Source organism: Coenobita brevimanus, chromosome 25 (genome assembly GCF_032717465.1).
Source record: "Coenobita brevimanus isolate Jiangsu-jjx chromosome 25, ASM3271746v2, whole genome shotgun sequence".
NCBI lineage: Eukaryota > Metazoa > Arthropoda > Malacostraca > Decapoda > Coenobitidae > Coenobita > Coenobita brevimanus.
This window is the reverse complement of record NC_136978.1, coordinates 214,263-234,523: the sequence shown is the minus strand read 5'-3', so window position 1 is coordinate 234,523 and position 20,261 is coordinate 214,263. Positions and strand designations below refer to the sequence as shown.

The window sequence follows — 20,261 nt, the reverse complement described above, 5'->3', positions numbered from 1 at the left end:
TTCTTGAACAACTCAAATGTAAACACGTGATTTATCGAACAATGATGTAATCAGGATAGCCTCTTCATCGGCCCTTTTTTATGTCATTTTAGTTACTGTTCTGGTTGCTGAGCTTCTTTATCTTCATCTCTCTTATTTTCCAGCATTTATTCAGAAATTCCTTTGTATTTTGAAAGCGTTTTTCCTTGAACAGCCCAAATATAAACACATGATTTATCAATGTCACAGTTTTCACCAGTGCATGAAATATTTTCTCTCTAAGGTTTTCATAATTATTAATATTTACTTAACATTATCATTATGAATTCCATGATAGGTTAGATGACAGTTCAATGGTCAAACACGAAATATGCTTTGTTGAGTTGCCTGTAGTCGCGGTGCATGCCTCTGAGGTTGTCATTATCGTGCCATGGCAACCTACCCGTCAACAGCGCTTTTGATTTCGTGTATAATGTGATATGCGTGTGATTCATGTATAAAATGTTCGTGTCTAATAATATTCGTGTATAATAAATTCGTGTATAATATGATATGAAATCAGACACACTGTTGACAGGTAGGTTACCAGGGTGCACTAATGACAACCTCAGAGTTGTGCTCTGCAACTATAGTTGTCCACACTGTTTTGTACCTCATCTAATGGGCGAGAATCTGTACCCCAAATGACAGTGTTCACTCCACCTATGACTAAAACACATTAATCTAAGTCTAAAAACAGTTTATAAATCCACTTAAACACAAATTTAAGTCAAAAATATCAAAATTGGTAAAAAAAATAAAACCTATCACAAAACTGAGAGTAGGCCTATGATAGGCTGGGTAGGGTGGTATTGCTACCCCCATCACTATTCCAGGGTATCGCATCTAGGGGTATCGTAAATCGGGGTTTGCCTTGACTCAGTCCTGATGTATAAGGTAAGAGTGGCCAGCCTCACTTTCCCTTGAGTAATATTTTGTGAGCTGTATACCCAAACCAACCCTCATGTGTAAACCTTTGTGAGCCCCATCCAGTTGAAATTCCTTGTTAAGTTCAGTAGATCACTGGGCTGATTTTCTAAATGTGTGGAGAGAAAAGCAGAAGAGGCAACGTGACTTTTGTTTCTGATAGTACAGGTATACCCTGGTTTAAAGATGCAGTTAGTTAAGTAAAAACCCATCCTTAAGTGGGGTATCGTATCGTGGGGTAGATTAACCATGTAAGGTATAGGGATGCGTTTTTGAGCTTTGGGTTTCCCCCCAAACCAAGTCCTAAACACACCCAGATGAGTCCAAAAACAAGTTTAAAGCTAGTCTGAATAGTCTGACAGCTGTAAAAGAAGCGAACCTAAGCCTAACACCTGTAAATAACTCACTAAAACCAACAAATAAAATCCGCAAATCATCAAATAAAAGCCTGGAAAAAATCAAGCTTAGTAAACTGTACCCCAAAATGACAATGTTCACCCCACCTGTAGCTAAAACACATTAATCTGAGTCTATAAACATCCTTAAATCAGCGTTTGGCCATTGTTAGGCGGGGTATGGCGGTATTTCTACCCCTGTCGTTAAGCTGGGGTATCGCAACTACGGGTATCATATATTGGGGTATACCTGCACCAGTCAAATGTGCTAAAGTAAAACTTAATATTTATCCCCACCAGCACTGCCCAAATTTGAGGAGCAGCCTGAAGACATGTCAGTATTTGAGGGTGAACGTGCCAGATTCCCGTGTGCCATCACTAGCAGCCCATTACCCTTCATCAAGTGGTTCAGAAATGGCCATCCCCTTGAGCTAGACTCTCGTATGACACTCCTACCATCTGGTGAGTGCTGTCGTTCTCCATCTTTCACATATCTGTTATAATCCATTGCTACCTTCAAAGTTGATTTACCATTTTCCCCTCAGTATAATTTACAGAACCACAGGTAAAAATTGATATTGTGAAGTACAGTATTTACATTGCTGACTTAATATGAGGGCTGATTGTGATGTAACATATTTCAGTATTTTTCTGTCATTTGTGTTATCAGGTCTGTATGTTATCAGGTCTGTATGTTAATTTTCCTTCTATGACCAGTTGCCTTAGAAATACTGTAGAAACTGCAGCTGTAACTGATGACAGAAAGTTGTGATATTGTATTTTGGAACACATCACTGACTTAATAACAAGGATTTATTGTATATGTAATGCAGATTCTTATTCTGTTGTCTTACCATCATCCATCTGCATGGATCTGAATGTTGTTTTTCCCTGCTTAATCACAGTTGCCTTAGAATCAAAAAATGCATTTGTAACTGGTGACAGAGAGCTGTGATATTTTGGAACACTAACTAAGTAATGAGGGTTTACTACCCCCCTGGCGGTAAGGGGGTTTCAAGAATACTCCCCCAGTATCCCTGCTTGTCATACGAGGTGACTATAAGGGTTGGTGGTGGGTTAGTGTCCCACCCCGTAAAAAGAACTAACTAAACAAGCGAATAAAGTGCCTCGGACCAGGATGGACCAAATGTTGACGACTAAGGAACGGACAAAGGACATTCTGAGGGTGGGAACATGGAATGTGAGATGAATGAATGATGAAGTGAAAGAGAGAGAGATTGTTCAGGTGCTTGAGGATGCAAGAGTGGATATATGTGGATTGACTAAAACTAAATGGAAAGGTGAATATGTGAGAGAATGGGAATATGGTTTAGGTATATGTGCGGGAGTTAATGAGAATGAGAGGGCAAGAGAGGGAGTATGTCTGATGATAAGCAAGAAGTGGAAGGAGAATATAAGAGAGTATGGAACAGTGGATGCAAGGATTGTATGGGTGAGGATGAAAGTAGGTATACAAGTGTGGGCGATTGTATGTGTGTATGCTCTGACAGAGGACCGAATGGCAAGAGTGAAAGATGAGTTTTGGGCGAGAGTAGAAGCATGTATGGACAAATCCGAGAGGAACGAGAGAGTGCTTTTGATTGGAGACATGAATGGCAAAGTTGGGAATGTACGAGTGGATGAAGTGGTTGGTCAGTGGGGTGTGCCAGCTGACATAGATGGGAATGGTAGTGCTTTGGTGGAATTCTGGGCTGGTAAGGGGTTGGCAATAGCCAACACCTACTTTCGACATAAGATGATCCACCTGTATACATGGAGAGTAATGAGGAGGATGGATGGTGAACTTGTTGAACAAAAGGCAGTGATAGACTACGTGTGTGTGGATGAGCGAATGAGAAGACAAGTGTTGGATGCAAGAGTGTGCAGAGGGTGGGGGAATGGAGTCTCGGACCATCACTTAGTGATGGCCAAGGTAAAGCTGCAAAGAAAATGGTTGAGGAGACGAAGGGGAAGACAGGAGGAAACAGCTCCTGTGGGAAGAGTGGAGAATTTGCAAGATAGTGAGAAAATGGCAGTGTATAAGAGCATAGTGGAAGAAAGATTGGGAAGGTATGAGCTAGAGCAGATGGAAGGGGTGGAAGATGTACAGGTGTGTAAGATATTTACGGAAGAGATAGGCGCAGTGTGTGAGGTGGTTTGTGGAGTGAGGAGAAGATGCAAGGGTGCGCAAGGGACAGAATGGTGGAATGATGAGGTGAAACGAGCTTTGGAACAAAAGAAGAAGGCATATAGTGAATGGTTAGCGAGTAGAGGTAGGGGAGATGATGAGAGAGAGAAGAGAGAGGTGTATGTGAGTAGGAGAAGGGAGGTGAAGGGACTGGTGAAGGAGAGCAAAAAGAAAGTGGATGAAGAGTTTGGGAGGAATCTGAGTGTGAAATGGAGGGAGAGTAAGAAATTGTTTTGGAAGGCGGTAAAGAAAGTAAGGCAGTGTGAAAGGGGAAATAGTAGGGGAGTGAAAGATAGGAATAATAGATTGTTGGTGGAGAAGAGAGGGAAATTGAGGAGATGGAAGGAGCACTTTGAGGATTTGTTGAATGTAGAGAGTGACAGCAGTGCGAGTATAAGTGGTTGGGGAATGGCTGGGAGAAGAAGAGATGAGAGGAGGGAGGAAGAGATCAGTAGGACGGAAGTAGTGGAAGCAGTGAAGATCAAGTTGGGAAAGGCCCCAGGAATTGATGGAGTGTGTGGTGAAATGCTGAGGTATGGGGGTGAGATTGTTGTGGAGTGGATATGGAAGTTGTGTAGATTGGCTTGGGAAGAGGGAAGGGTTCCAGAGGACTGGAAATCAGGTATAATTGTTCCTTCATACAAAGGAAAGGGGGAGAGTGAAGTATGTGGTAACCATAGGGGTATTTGCCTTCTTGGTGTGACTGGTAAAATATATGGTAGAACACTCATTGATAGGGTTAGGCATAAGACAGAGGAGCTAGTTGGAGAAGAACAAGGGGGATTTAGGAAGGGAAAAGGGTGTGTAGATCAGATATTTGTTCTAAGATGTTTAGTGGAGAAATATCTAGAGAAGGGAAAGAAAGTGTATGCTGCCTTCATGGACTTGGAAAAGCTTATGACAGAATAGATAGGCAAGGTATGTGGAAGGTATCAAGAATATATGGAGTGGATGGGAAATTGTTGAATGCTGTGAAGAGTATGTACGAAGGAGCTAGGGCCACGGTGCGAGTAGATGGTGAGCTGAATGACTTCTTTGATTTCAATGTGGGACTGAAGCAGGGTTGTGTGATGTCTCCATGGCTGTTTAATATATACATGGATGGGGTTGTAAAGGAGGTGCAGGGTAGGGCAGTGGATGTGGGGGTGGCCCTAATGAATGAGGGTGAGATTTGGAAGATTCCGGTGTTGCTGTTTGCTGATGATACAGTATTGTTTAGTGAAGATGAATGGGAGTTGCAAGGTTTGGTGAATGAATTTGGGACAGTGTGTAGGAAGAGGAAGCTGAAAGTTAATGTAAACAAAAGTAAAGTTATGGTGTTTGAGAGGAATGAAGTCACAGAATGTACAGTGAAGTTGGATGGTGAGGATATGGGGAGTGTGAGTGCATTCAAGTACTTGGGTAGTGCAATGAGTAAGGATGGAACTTTGGGGGATGAAGTGCATGAAAGAGTACAGCAGGGAAGGAAGGTTGTTGGTTCACTGAAAGCAGTGATGAGAAATAGGGAGGTGAGTATGGAAGTAAGAAGTCGCTGCATGATAGTATTGTGATCCCTACCGTGACATATGGAAGTGAGGCATGGACCTTGCAAGAGGGGAACAAGTCAAGAGTGAGAGCAGTGGAAATGAGTTACTTGAGAGGATCATGTGGAGTGACATGGAGGGACAGGTTGACGAATGGAAAAGTGAAGGAACGTTATGGGGTGGATGTGGATGTGGTTGAGAAGATTAGGAGAAATACACTGAGGTGGTTTGGACATGTGAAGAGAATGGAGAATGAAAGACTGACTAAGAGGGTGTATGTAAGTGAGGTGGAGGGAGGGAGAGGGAGGGGTAGACCGAGGATGAGGTGGAGGAATGGAGTTGAGAGGTATATGAGGGAGGGGGGGGATGAGTTGGGGGGAGGGAAGTCAAATGGTGGGTGACAGAGCGACTTGGAGGCATTTTGTCTGCAGCCACCCTTTGCGGGATTAGAGCGTCGGGCTATAGATAGATAGATTGATACTGTATGTGTAGTGCTCTGTTTTCATACCATAGTGTACCTGCTCAGGTGTGTACAGTATGTTAATTTCCTCTGCTGATTTTTACTTTGTTACTGTGTATTCCTATTATTAACTTTGTTCAAGACTATATGTTAATTTCCTCCATTACCCAGGTGCCTTAGAAATAGAAAATGTAGCTGTATCTGATGATGGAGAGTATTACTGCCAAGCCACCAGTCTGGACAAGAGCAAAGTATCTCAGCAGGCCACACTCCAGGTAATAAATTATATTCATTTTGCTTCATTTCAAAGGCACTGTATTTTGTACACCTTGATTCAACTACAGAATCCCAGGACAATAACTGAAGACAAGAATTAGTAGGTAGTGTTCGCAGTATGTATGCCTCTGTACACTACTATGGTTCACTCACTGGAAATTGGTGGAGATTTTTGTTCTTTTGGGGCATATTTCACATAGTTCAGTGACAAAAAAAAATAAAATGCAGGGCACTACTTCCCCTCCCTAGTACAGAACTTCTTTGTGACTAGCAATATATTGTACTCTACGGTAATTTAATCATATACCGTACTGCTGGCAGTCAGGATTCAGGCTGGAGAGTTACCAATTTTAGGTGAAGTTAAAATAAAAAGAGTATAATTGTCTCAGTTTTTTTTTATTTTCATTTTTAAAGGCTTCAACATGCTTGCATGCATTGGCCTTGGTCACCTAATGGTGGCTTTTCATGCTGCTCTATCTCTACCAGCCTCCATATTCAGTCCCATATCCCTGAGGTCACTGTCAGACCTCATCCTAGGTCTTTTTCCATCTGCCTCTTGCATCCCTACTCAAACATTAACAATTCTCTTTTTCTGCACCCAATTGTCATCCCCCATCCTCTTCACATGCCCAGACCACCTCAATCTACCCCTTTTCATCACAACACCAATACACACCAATCTCATCCTACTTCTTAACTCATCTATCATAGACCTAGCCCCCCCCAGACCTTGCACTCAAGGACACACTGCACATCCATCTAATCATTGTCATTTCTGTACGTTTGAGACTGCGATTATCCTCATCCTTTACTGCCCAGGTCTCACTACCATACAGCATTACACTCCTACCACATGCCACATACGAAGATCCCTTAGCATGGAGAGAGAGTTCTCTCGGCGTCAGTAGAAGCAACAGCTCCCTGAACTTTTCCAACCTTCCTCACTGTAGCCACAGAGCTAGTTCCAGCCCCACCTCAAGCACATAACATGTCTCCCAGATAACGAAGCTCTTCCACACACTGGAGAGACTCACTAGAAAGATTAGTCCTTCCACACATGACAGTCACCACATGCGCTCCCTGACACACTGTGCACATGGAATCAGAATTATCTCACAGTCTACCTCTAATACCACTACATCTCTTGTGCATCCACCTATCACAAACACTGCACAAGGTGGAATTAGTGTACTTCCTCACACTCAAGGACGCACTGCACAAAAGTGCACATCCACCTAACCATTGTCATTTCTGTACGTCTGAGCCTGCAAATATCCCTTTCCTTTACTGCCCAGGTCTCAGTACCATACAGCATTACACTCCTACCACATGCCGCATACAAAGATCTCTTAGCATGGAGGGAGAGCTCTCACAGTGTCAGTTGAGGCAACAGCTCCCCGAACTTTTCCAACCTTCCTCACTGTAGCCACAGCTCTAGCTCCAGCCCCACCTCAAGCACATAACCTGTCTCCCAGATAACAAAACTCTTCCACATACACGAGACTCACTAGAAAGATCAGTCCTTTCATGCATGACAATCTCCACATGCGCTCCTTGACACACTGCATACATGGAATCAGCATTATCTCACAGTCTATCTCTAATACCACTACATCTCCTGTGCACCCACTTATCACAAACACTGCACAAGGTGGAATTAGTGTACTTCCCACGCTTTTGTGGCAAATCACACATGGCCACTCTCCCTCTTCTTTGACAGTAATGCCACCTGCCCTAGATATCATCATCTTTGTTTCATTGGCATGGAAGAAAAATTGCCACACTTCATTGAATAGAGTATGCTTGTCTCAGGATAGCAAATCAACTCTTCAGGTGAAGGAAGCGTTTGCCCTGCGGGACCCCCAGCCTCCCACCTTCATAGCTCGGCCCAAATCTGCTGTGGGGAAGGTGGGAGACAATATAACTCTTGACTGTGCTGCAAATGGCTACCCAGAACCAACTGTTGTGTGGTTGAAGGATGGAGCCACAATTGACATGGCGTAAGTGGTACTTCAGTAATGATGTTGGCAGCCTGGTACAGAATTTTATGTGGATGTAGTCAGTTTGTATCACCTACAGAACTGGACCCCTCCTGTAGCTTGCATAGCAAGTTATGGATGCATGAAATTTGGTGAGTCCTAGTTATGATGCAAGAATGAGTCTCTGTGCTAACTATTCAAGACCACCTTCCAGTCTGTGGCTGTTAGCCGAGCTGAAATGGATTAGGGATTTTTGTCAGGGTAGATCAAATGCACTATAATTATTAAGCTCATAACTACACATGAGGTAGTGCCTTCCATGGATGGCTATGGTGAGGCACCTGTTACCATTGTGTTGGAGCTTACAACACATCTCTGCTGAAATACAGTGCTCCCTTAACATCCACAGGGGTTAGGTAACAGAGAAGCCCTCATATGTTAAAAATCCGTGGAAATCTGCTGTCCCCCTTAAAAACACCCCTGGACCCTCCTTAACCCACTGGTTGCAGCAGCTGTGATGACAACATACTGACTGTGCTCACTGCAAAGAAATAGGGAAAAACTCGTGTGTTTTCAACATGTGTTTTAACCTGCTTATCATTAATCTTGAGAGCTAAAATTTTTGTCAAACGTCAATCTTTCTACTATCGTTTGCAACAAACTGCTTGTTTGTTGGCACTCCAAGCATGGAGAATTATTTGAGAGAATACAAGGTGTGTTTTAACTGTCAGATGCAAGAAATAGCCCAGGGAGGTAGAAATTTCCATCAAACCACAAGATTTTTTCCGTACAACATAGGGTTACAGCCATGTTACATGACAACAATAATTGCAGTAATAGTAAAAATAAAACACTTCCAGCCAGTCTCCTATGATTTTGTAATGATATTCCAGTGTTTATGTTAGACTTTAGCAAAACAGAAACGATGTGAGGAAACTCATTACAAACTTTATCAAACTTCATGAATGACTTTTATTACTACTTACTTTTATAAAGCTTATTGATATAATGTCATGAGTCATTTCATAGCATTGCTGCACAGTTTGCAACTGCAAAAATGTTTGCCAGCTAATGCGCATAGCATCGTGACTTCTCTGATTATCACAAAAATATCACTAAATCACTTGTATTTTATCACAGTAAGTCACAATATAATATAAAATAACACTTTCAGCCACTGTCGTATGATTTCAGTGCGATTTGGGTGCATGTTATTTCAAATTATTTACAAGAGAGGGGGGGAACAGGGCAGCAAACCAGTTTATCAAGGGGTATGAGAGAGAGACGGGGTGGGAGGGCAGCAAACTGGTTTTGACCAGCATATCTAGGGTACATGGAAGGAAGGAAATACTCCCAGCCTGTCCTAACATTTCCCCCGATGAATTAATGATAGATGAAGTGGCCTAAAGAAAGACTGTTGTATTTGATTCGCTGGATAATGCCATCAGTAAAACAGCTATGAACTGTGCCTGGGATAAGGTGTCATTTGCAGTGAACAGTGTCAGCAGAGTTCATCCATCCATCATCCAATCCTACGTTGCCCCATGAGGAGCGTAGGAGCCCGGGGCTAGGAAAGTTGGTCCTGGCATTTAAGATGAGAGTGACCAGCCTCACTCATCCCTGAGTGGCATTACGTGAGCAATAAACCCCAACCACCCCTTGGATATAAACCTTCACCAGCTCAATCCGATTAAAGCACCATTATTACCCACTAAACCAACAGGAGCCAAAATTTGGTTATATGGTTACCACCCAGCATAGTAAATGGTTTCCTGGTGTACAGGAAACTATTTGGCTTGTCACTCAGTGTAGAGTCACCCACAGGCAGAAGGAAGAGGAAAGAATGAAGAAAAGAAAGACACAAGAGGGAGTGTAAAGTCACCCACAGGCAGAAGAGATAAAATGCTTTAGTGAATCCAGCCCTAGTACTGTATCCACCTGTGGATATTTAAAACCGTTAATGTTGTATCCACCTGTGGATATTTGAAACCGTTTATGTTAAAAATGCGGATGTTAAGGGGTGACTGTGTAGCCAGAATGTAACAATATTTGTTAAATTTTTTTTCCAGTGACCTTGATAACAGTATTTGTTAAAATTTTCTTTCAGTGATCTTGATAACAGTATTTGTTAAAATTTTCTTTCAGTGACCTTGACACAAGGTTCCTGTTTCTGGGAACCACTAGAAGCCTTCAGATCCTTAGCTTGAAGGAGGAAGATGGAGGGACTTACATGTGTCGTGCTGAGAACAGAGAGGATTCAGTAGACGCTGTGGCACATATTCAGGTGCAAGGTGGGTCATGTTGATGTTTTTTGTAGCTGTGGCTCTCAGGCTTATCTGGACACATCCCAGTGTGCTGGGAGACAGATTTGCCCCTTTCCTGCAGCCCACCATTCTCCTTTCAGCAGATGGGGAGGGAGTTGAAAGACATTTGTAAAACCAGGCAATGGAGACACCTGGTTACTTTGATGCCACCTCATGAAGGCATCCCTCTGTCAAAGTTAGGGCAGGTTATTAGTTTAACTATATTCTAAATTTATTTAGTAGGAAATATGGGTTATCAAATCCTGGCACTGATAACAGGCCACCAGGCATGCACACATGATTTCACATTACCTTTACCAGTGCTCATTTGTATTGTGTCATTTATAAAGGCTCCAACATGCTTACATGCATCAGCCTTGGTCACCTAATGGGAGCTTTTCATACTGCTCGATATCTGACAGCCTCTCTATTCGGTCCCTTATGCCTGAGGTCACACTGTATGACCTTGCCCTGTTTTTTTTTTTTTTTTTTTTTTTTTTTTTTTTTTGCCTCCCATAGCATTACCCCTGACATTGACACTTCTCACCTTCTGCATTAAGTTATCTTACTCCATCTTCCCAACATGCCCAAACCATGTCAGTCTACCCCTATTCATCACAACACCAATACTGTATTAACCCATTAACCGCGCAGCGTCACTTTCGTGACGCTTGGGAGCAAGGGATCATACCGCGAGGCGTCACTTTTGCGATTCTGTGTTATTTTGAATTCGGCCGGGTTTTCAAGTGGTAGCTTGTATCATCTATCAGTACTGCCAATGTCCAACACTAGTCAGCACTCCTAGTCTCATCTGTACTCCCATCCATTGTTGACAATTTAGCCATTTCTCCCCATTCTTGACTCCCCTCCCTACCTTCCCTCCATTACCCTCTCCTTTCGCCTGCCCGGCCTTGCTACGCTAAATAAATCTTCCCTGGAATTTTCCACTGATTTCATTCATTGAAATAAGCCCTATGCCCTATTCTTATACCAAATAATATATACCAAAAAGAAATAAGGTAAATGAGAGTGCCATACACCTGGAATTGGCTAATTATCACCTGACAACACCTCTCGTGCACTCGTTTGCTAATATTCGCTGTTTATTTCCCCTTGAAATATGCCGTATAATCTATTCTTGTACTAAAAATATACATAAGGAGAGAAGAGAGAAGCCTAAGTGATATTTACATTCACCTGGAACTACCTAATTTATAATGTATTGTCTAGATTTCCTGCCAATCATTTCACTGCTATATATTAGCAGCTGTCAAGAGGCTGACGTAGGCCACCCCGGCCCACCTCTATCAGTTCACTGTCATCTTCCAACATGAAGGTACGTCTGTTTGTTCCTGCTAACTTCCGCCACTTTTTAGCCCCATGCAAAGGGCCCTGTGACCTTTACCCCCTACTAAACCTCTTGTGGAAAGAGGTAAAGGGCTGACAATTGAAAGAGAGTGACTATGATCTTTCTGTTGAGTAAAACAGTGCAAGTGGAATTGTAAATAATGTGTAAATAATGTGTAAACAGCAAGTGAAAGCAATAAATGTAAATATAAGTGAACAGTGGAAAATAGTTTTATAAGTTACTTCAAGTGACAGTGCATAACACAGTGTAAATAAAATAGAAATGTAAATACTGTAATGTAAATAAAATAGAGAATGTAAACAGAAATGTAAATGAGTAGTCTTATAAGAATACGAGTATATATACTAGGAGTAATGAAAGTGAAAGTTTCACTCTAGCATGTATGAATACTATGAGTTATGAGAGTGAAGGTGAAAGTGACATTTACTCTCAGTGCTAGTATGCAAGACGAGAAAGTGAATGCTATGTATTTTACTGAAAGAAATTGAATGCCTACAGTGACAATAAACTACTATTACTGAAGGAAACTTATGGATAAAGACTGTAGATATATATAAGTGTTACATAGTAATAGAAATATAAACTGTGAGTGTTTTTATGAATAATAAATGACAACACCAGTGGCGAACTAGCACAAGTGGGAAGGTCATACGCCCTTGTAATTTTCATTGCTGTCACAGTGTTTTTTTTTTTTGGAATATGGATTCCAAACTATTTGAGAATCATAGATTAGTGTTTCTAGTGATAATATCAGGCTGTGGTAATCATATTACGGGTTGTCGGGAAGTGTAAAGTGGAGACTTCATTACCCAACTTCAGAGGTCTCCACAAGTCATATGGTACTCGACGAAGGCTCAACAAACACCCCAGGAGAAAGCTGAAGGTATGTGCCATAAGCATATGTGATTTTAATATTCTAGGACTAATAACTGATTTTTGGCAAATATTTTTAGAGTCTGTCGGAGCGCGAATATGCCCGCGGGTGCCGCAAGTCAAAGCAAATCAAGCCCGCGGTTAAAGGGTTAAAGGGCAGTGTGTATATTGTTTTTATTTCAACTTAAAATGTTTGCTATAGTAATGTATTGTGGTACTTGTGTACAATATAACAAAATCATTAACCATTTTGCTACTGCATAGAAACATTGTGCATTATTCAAACTATCCTTACATTATTTTATTTGGCTTAGGAAAACCCAGAGCTGCAGGACAGTTAACAGACTACACTCTGACCTTCAGTTATGCGCAAATGTGGTCGACAATTCGCACTGCATTTTTGAAAATGTGCATAATTCAGATACTATAAACAGTGCAATAAATAGAATAAGGCCAACATCCTCCCCAGTCGGGACATTTTTGTCGCATTTTACTCATCATTTTATACACACATACATATTTTACAGATTTGTTACAAAAAGTTAACCGCATTAAATAGGGGGAGGGTTCTTTGCTCTCTTAAGACACGTGGAATAAAACACCTTTACGTGTTCACAAATATGGCGCCCATCCAACGGCACTCTGTCCTTCTCCTTTCTGTTGATGGAATGAGCTAGGTAGCGTTCTTTATGAATAAGCACTATGTTGGTGAAATGATTGCGACCATCGAATTGAGCGCCTCCATAAGTCTTGGCTGCTAGCTTGAGTTTATCAGCATTCTTTAAAATCAGCCGTATGGTTGACACACCCAAGCCAAACTCCCGAATGATATCACAATTTCTTTTTCCTGTTTTCATCATTTCAATAACCTTCAATTTAGTTTCTAAATTAATCTTCTTCTTCTTCTTGGCAGGTGGCGATGCCATGGTAAGAATCATCGATTCGGTGAATGCAATGTATAACACGTGAATTGTGCCTGGTAGACCCGAACAATGCAAGAGCATTTGAATACTGAGCGGGAGTCGGAACGCCTAGAATAAGGTGACCTGAGTCCTACTTTTAGGCGGGACAGTCTCGCTTTTTTAAAGTCTATCCTGCTTTTTTAATTGTGATTAAAATGTCCCGCTTTTTGTGCATTTTATCTTAATTTTCCCGCATTTAGAAAATTACTGTTACATTAGGTATAACATGACATTCTTTTATGAAATTATGATAAATTAGTAGAATTATGAAAAATCCAAACAATATGAAATACCGAACTGTCTGGTCACCTTATGCATTCCATCCACCTCGTAAAGTAGTACGAAATGTAGTTGGAATGGCTTGGTCTTCCCAGACGTGCCCGCACATTTTAAAAATACGCGCACAATACGAAAATTATTTAATTGTATTTTTTGGGATGGCCCCCACATAATTGGCGAATCTCACAATTCAAATGCGGATTTTTCAAGGATGTACTATATGTACTATATGTAGATGAGATGGAGGGATGGGGTGGAGAGGTATATGAGAGAGGGGGGTGTGAGTTGGGAGCAGGGCAGTGAAATGGCGGGGGACAGGGCGACTTGGAGGCGATTTGTTTGTGGCCACCCCAAACGGGATTGAGGCGTCTGGCAATAGATAGATAGATAGATAGACTATATGTAGGTACATAATATCAAGATTAACCCCTAAAACTGGTAATTACAAACTGTGCTCTTCATTGTTGGCTGAATACAGATAGTTTTTAGCACTGGAGGGCCTACGGCAGAATTGATGAATAACTTTTAGCTTAGCTTGTTAATGTTTGCCACAGTAATACTGATTGTCATCACAAAGCACAGTATGACAGCTGGGTGCTGTGTTGTACTGCTGGATATATTTCATCAAATCAAATGGTGCCATGCTTCTTGAGGAATCCTTATTCTGTACTGAGGTTGACTGTGGTACAGCTGATGTTTTCTTTTGACTGGAAGCTACCATAAGACTTAACAGTAAGCGGAGTTCATGAATAAGGTTTGGTATACCATTTTAACTTGATAGTCATGATAGGTAGTTACAGTATGAAATGTGTATGTGTGGGAGGTGTGCCAGCGAGGTATAGCAAGGACTCCAGAGACTTGAGTGGTAAGTGAATGATAGTGTGGCCAATTTAATTAGGACTTTTATTCATTTCTTTTTTCCACAGGACCTGCCTTACCCCATCCTGATGTGGGATATTAGGTCTGACTGATGATTATGATGTACCATTTCAGTGAGGCCAAAATTTGTGGTGCGTCCTGGAAACATGGTGGCTTATGAAAAAGAAGATGTGGAGCTGCAGTGTAAAGTTTATGGTCACCCTGAACCCTCCGTGCACTGGCTGAAGAATGGGGAACTCATTATTGAGACAGAATATTTTCAGGTGGGGAGTATTTCCTTTCTGTTTTTGCCATCCTTCCTCCCTATTTCTCCCTTTCCTTCCTGTCACTTTTTGTTACTCTTCTTTCCACTTTAGGTGGAATCATTTTATAATGCTAGGTGGGAGCCATATAACCAGATCACAGGGTGAAGTGGAACCTATTACAATGCCCTAGTTAACTGGCTGGAGTGATGTAAATGTATCAACCCAAAAACCAAACCTCCACACTTCTCCTTTTGCCTTGTTGCAGTGAGGCCCTTTCTTCCACAAGAGAATATCAGTTCACTGCATGAGTTGGCCCTGCAGGGACAGTTGTTTGCCTGTGGCTGATGAGTCTCCTTGGTCAGACAACAACAACAGTAATGGTAAATTGCATAATACCATCTGCATATATTTGTCAGCCAGTATGTGACCACATTAGTTTGAATTCACTGACACCTCCATTGCAATAGGGTGGGATGTAGAAGTCTGAAAGAAAGCATCATAATTGTATGGTGGTTCCACATCTTTTGTACATACAATGGTGTGGTAGGCATTGAGAACTGTTCTTAGAGGTACAGTTGGGCAAGTAGAAAGTGTGAGAAAAATACTGGAGTATATGGGGACATCCAGCAGTTCCCTGTAGTAAGCCCACGTATTGTTATGAATGAGTCACTCTGAACTTAGAGCCTGAGTCAGGTGGAATGTGATTGGCTGAACTTCTGAGTGATGGTGAAGCAAATATTCTCATCATATTATATGTAAATGAAGGTTAATAGCTATTTGGAAGACCAACCCACAGTGAATTACAATAATCAACACGAGACAAGACCACTGCATGGACCAATGTTAAGAGGCACCGTCTATTCAGGAATTTTCTCACAGAGTACAGATTTCTGATATGCAAGTTACACCCTCTTACAACCTGATTAATATGTTCTTTGTAATTTAACTTAGAATTAAAATAAACACCCAGATTTCGAACAGAATTGACTGGATGCAGCTGTGACACGCCAATGTTCAAAGCCAGGGCATTGTCAGTGTCATCACCCCTTCTGTTTCTTCTTCTGATGATGATCTCAGTTTTACCATCATTCAGTTTAAGTTTCCTCTTAGCCATCTAAATCTTAATATCAGACATTAGAGATTCAAACTTTGTCTTAGTATTGTTGATATCTGACATCTTAACATAGAGCTGGGTGTCATCAGCATAAAAATGATAGGACACATCATGAGCATCAAGTAGAGACGATAAACTACTTGTGTAGATAGTAAATAGAATTGGACCCAAAACTGATCCTTGAGGGACTCCAAATAGAAGAGGAGCAGAATCAGAGCTAGCATAATCAACAACTACTCTCTGAGATCTGTCCGACAGATACGACTTAAGGAGCAAAAGGGCACTATCGTGAACACCATAAAAATACAGATCATCCAACAATAGTTTATGATCTACTGTATCAAAAGCTGCAGACAGATCCAACGGAACTAGGAGAGAGGACATCCCATTACAAGTGTTTCCCACCAAGTCACTCTGAATCCTTGTCAGTGCAGTTTCAGTTGAATGGTATTTTCTGTATGCTGACTGAACAACAGGAACAACTTTGTTGTGTTCCAGTAGTGGTAAGAGTTGGTCGAGTATGGCCCACTCGGTAATCTTGGATGAAAAAGACAGGTTAGAGACGGGACGATAATTTGTCATGCTCTCGACATCAAGGCCAGGTTTCTTAATTAGGGGCCTAAGCAAAGCACGTTTCTCAGACTGCACAAAATTACTTTCTAAGAAGCATCTGTTTATGATGTTGCAGATAAAGTCTGTAGCATGCTCATACACATCAGGCAGTTGTGACATGTTACACAGATCGAGTGAGCAAAATGTTTTATTAAGTTCTCTGATGTAACATTTGACTTTGTTTACATCCAGCGGATGAAATATTGAAAGCAAATGATCCCCGGTGCACCGTGGCTGGAAGTCAACTGAGTACGCTTCACTAGGAGAACTGCTGTCTAAATCACTTCTTATGCGAGATATCTTGCTTGTAAAAAATGAAGCAAAATCAGAAGCCAATTGGGCATCAGATACAGAAGTTGGCTTAACAATTGCATTCCTCCGACCAACCAAATTGTTCACAACTGCAGACAGTTTTTTTTTATCACCACCACATGAATCAACTTTATTTTGATAATACCTAGCCTTTTGGGCTTTTACAGTGTGAATGACTGCTCTTCTCACAAAAACATAATGCAAACGAGTTACTTCGGTCCGCTGCAAGCGCCACTCACGTTCTGCTCTTCTACGTTGTCTACGCAAAGAATTAATGGATGAACCATACCACAGAGAATTATCACGTACAGTGATTGTTTTTACTACCTCAGGACAATAATGGTCAAAAATTGACCTGAGCTCGTTGTTGTAAATATCAACCAATTCACCAGAAGAAAGACTTGAAGAATTGATGGAGTTTAAATGTCGATCAATTTCAAAACACATCAACTGGCGGTCTACATTGTTGTAATTTCTGAACCTGATGACCTTTTTATATGAAGGGGATTTCGGGACATCAAAACTAAGAGTGATCAAAGCATGATCAGAGATGAGGGGGTCAAATGAGTCAACCTCCACATCTGATACGCGCCTGCAACCAACAGGGGACAAGATCAAGTCAAGGACATGTCCTGAGATATGAGTTGGATTACTCACATGATTGAAAAAATTGTTCCAGGTGATCAACTCAAGGAATTCTGAAGAAAATGGTTTTGACTCTGGACTGTCAGCCCAATAATTGAAATCACCACAAACAAGAAGTCCTCCAGGTTTAAGAGAAAACCCCTTCAAGAAACTGCCCAAACTGCTCCATAAAACCTCGATCTCTGCCCGGATGACCTGGTCGATAGACAATTGCAATTCTAATGGTATTCTGATGGAAATTTATTAATACTTCCATAAATTCAAATGAAGATGGGGTCAGGTCTGAGTCAATGAGAGAAACGTTTGCAAGTGCTGCCGAGTAGATGAGTGCTACGCCGCCTCCTGGATAGTCAGCAGCAGGCCTGGGAATACTAATGATAGAATGTGTCTTAGGCAAAGCATTACGAATAATATCGATATCAGACTCATACAACCAGGTTTCAGTCAAGCACAAAATGTCAAGCTCGTGTTGATTTAGGGTTTCATTAATATAGTCTATCTTATTACAGATGGAACGAATATTTAAAAGACCCATCCTTAACTGGTTCAAGAGGGATGTAGTCAGTTTTTTGAATGGTCAAAATTGGTGATTTCAATCAATCTATTCCTATGAGAAATCATAATTGGACATTCTCTACTTGATGCAAAATGGGCAACCGACTGTGACTTTGAATTAGCATCTTGATGTCTTAAAGAGGAGCAGTTGATGCATTAGGGAGAATTTCTGTTAATACAGTCCTTAGATTTATGGGCTCCAGCACAAAAGACGCATTTAGGTTCATCACTTTTCCTAGAACATCTCTCAAATGTATGACCAAAGCCTTGACAGTGATGACACTGTGTAACCCAGAATCTATCGAAAGCCCGGCATCTTGTAAGATCCACATAGATGTAATTACCCTGTTCTACAATGGAGGATCTCACCTCTGGCAACATCTTCAAGACAGCAGTTTTGGTGTTATTCCTTGTCCTTGTGAAGAAAAGGTTGAGGGTACAACCTCGATCAACGAGCATCTTAATTTTATTGTTTTTTCTCAGAATATTTGGGATGATGTCAGAGTCATCCAAGGAAGAGGAAAGGCCTGTCATGGTCATTTTAGGCAACATTTTCTTTGGCTCTGATATGCAAAAAGTGCCCTCAGAGCCAAAATGATCAGTCAGCACCCCAGTTGCTTCACCCTTGGCCTCAGCTGATGGAAACTTCATTACCAGCCCACCAGCCTTGGTCTTAAGGCAACTATCAACCGGTACTCTGTTGTACTCCTTGTTTGTTCTTTAAATACTCTAGTATTCTGTTTAAAGTGTTTCCTACCACTTATTAGTTATAAACCTTCATTTACATATAATATGATGAGAATATTTGCTTCACCACCACTCAAAAGTTCAGCCAATCACATTCCACCTGACAGGCTCATTCTGAGTGACTCATTCATAAAGATACATGGGTTTACTACAGGGAACTGCTGGATGTCTCCATATACTCCAGTATATTTCTCGCACCTTCTACTTGCCCAACTGTACTCTAGAGATCCAGTAGAATAATGCAGTACAGTACTGTATATCATTCTTCATAGATTACTGTTAATGTTAAGATCTTGGGATGAGAAAGGAGATCTGGGTGATGATGATATTAAGATCAAACTGCCTCTTTGAGACCTTGAAATCTGTGATCTGTGCACAGTGTACAATGTTTGTGTAACTGTATGTAACTATGTAACTCATCACTCTTATCACTCCATCGTTTAAAAATAGGTTGTGAGTGGTACAAACCTGAAGATCCTCGGCCTAGTAAAAGAAGACTCTGGGATGTATCAGTGTGTGGGTCATAACTCGGCAGGTGAAGCCCAGGCTTCTGCTCAGCTCAGGGTCCTTAAGTCCAGTAAGTCCTTCATGCCAGGAATGTGATATCTGTAGTTCTTTCATGTGAACTTGGTGGAGATTTTTGTCCTTGTTATAGCTCATTCACCCTAACTTGGTGGAGATTTTTCATCATGGTATAGCTCATTCACCTTAACTTGGCCTAGTTTTTTTTCCTTTGTATAATTCTTTCACTTTAACTTGGCTGTGTCAAGACCAACTTGCATAGCCCCGGGCTTCTGCATTCTTTATGAGGCAACACAGGATTAGATGATGATGATGATGATGATGATGATAGCTTGGCTCAGATTTTTGTCCTTTTGTAGCTTGTTTTCACATAGGTCAGTGGCAGAAGAAGAATACAAGAGTCAGTTCTTTATAGCTTATTAATTGTAATGTAGCCCAGATTTTCATCCTTTGGTGGCTTATTTTCAAATACCTCAGTGGCAGAAAAAAATAATGGTGTGACTCTGTATCCATTCTATTGCACATCTTCGTGACCAACATTGTATTCTAATGTTTGTCTCTTCCTGCAACTCAGCATTTGTGACAAAGAGAGTAATTTTAGGCCAAGTGAAAGTGAAGAGAGTATATCAGCATTTTCTGAATTTAATTTGTTTGGAGTTGAGCATGATGGTCAGATAAGCTTTACCTACCTTAACTGTTTGCAAGATTATTTGTAATGTATGATATGCATATTGATAACTCATTATTTAAGGCTTATGAGATCTTGTTTCAAAAGATTTCTTTTGCTGTATGTATTTAATATATAAAAACATACAGCAAAACCTCCAGAATTCCTGGTAAGCTGTTGTATATCAATTTAAGATATGCACTAGTGAAGGGGGTAAGTGGGAGAGGGAGCTAAGGATGAAATGAAAGGATGGTGTGGATAGAGGGAGGTGAGCTGAAGGGAGAGCAGCTAAATGGGAGAGGAGTGGATTACCTGGAGGTGATTTGTTCTGGTCACCCTTTACTGACTAAGAGGGTGTATGTAGGTGAGGTGGAGGGAGGGAGAGGGAGGGGTAGACCAAGGATGAGGTGG

General features: G+C 41.2%; 1 protein-coding gene across 1 annotated transcript in view; it reads left to right on the top strand.

The window, feature by feature from the left end:
- Window positions 1–20,261, top strand: part of fra (neogenin protein frazzled) — a 518,157-nt gene that overhangs the window by 419,133 nt on the left and 78,763 nt on the right. Inside the window, exons 5-10 of the mRNA XM_080267716.1 lie at window positions 1,641–1,802; window positions 5,683–5,786; window positions 7,621–7,787; window positions 9,912–10,057; window positions 14,546–14,694; window positions 19,112–19,238. Coding sequence (XP_080123842.1) covers window positions 1,641–1,802; window positions 5,683–5,786; window positions 7,621–7,787; window positions 9,912–10,057; window positions 14,546–14,694; window positions 19,112–19,238 — 855 coding nt within the window. The remainder of the gene's footprint in view (window positions 1–1,640; window positions 1,803–5,682; window positions 5,787–7,620; window positions 7,788–9,911; window positions 10,058–14,545; window positions 14,695–19,111; window positions 19,239–20,261) is intronic.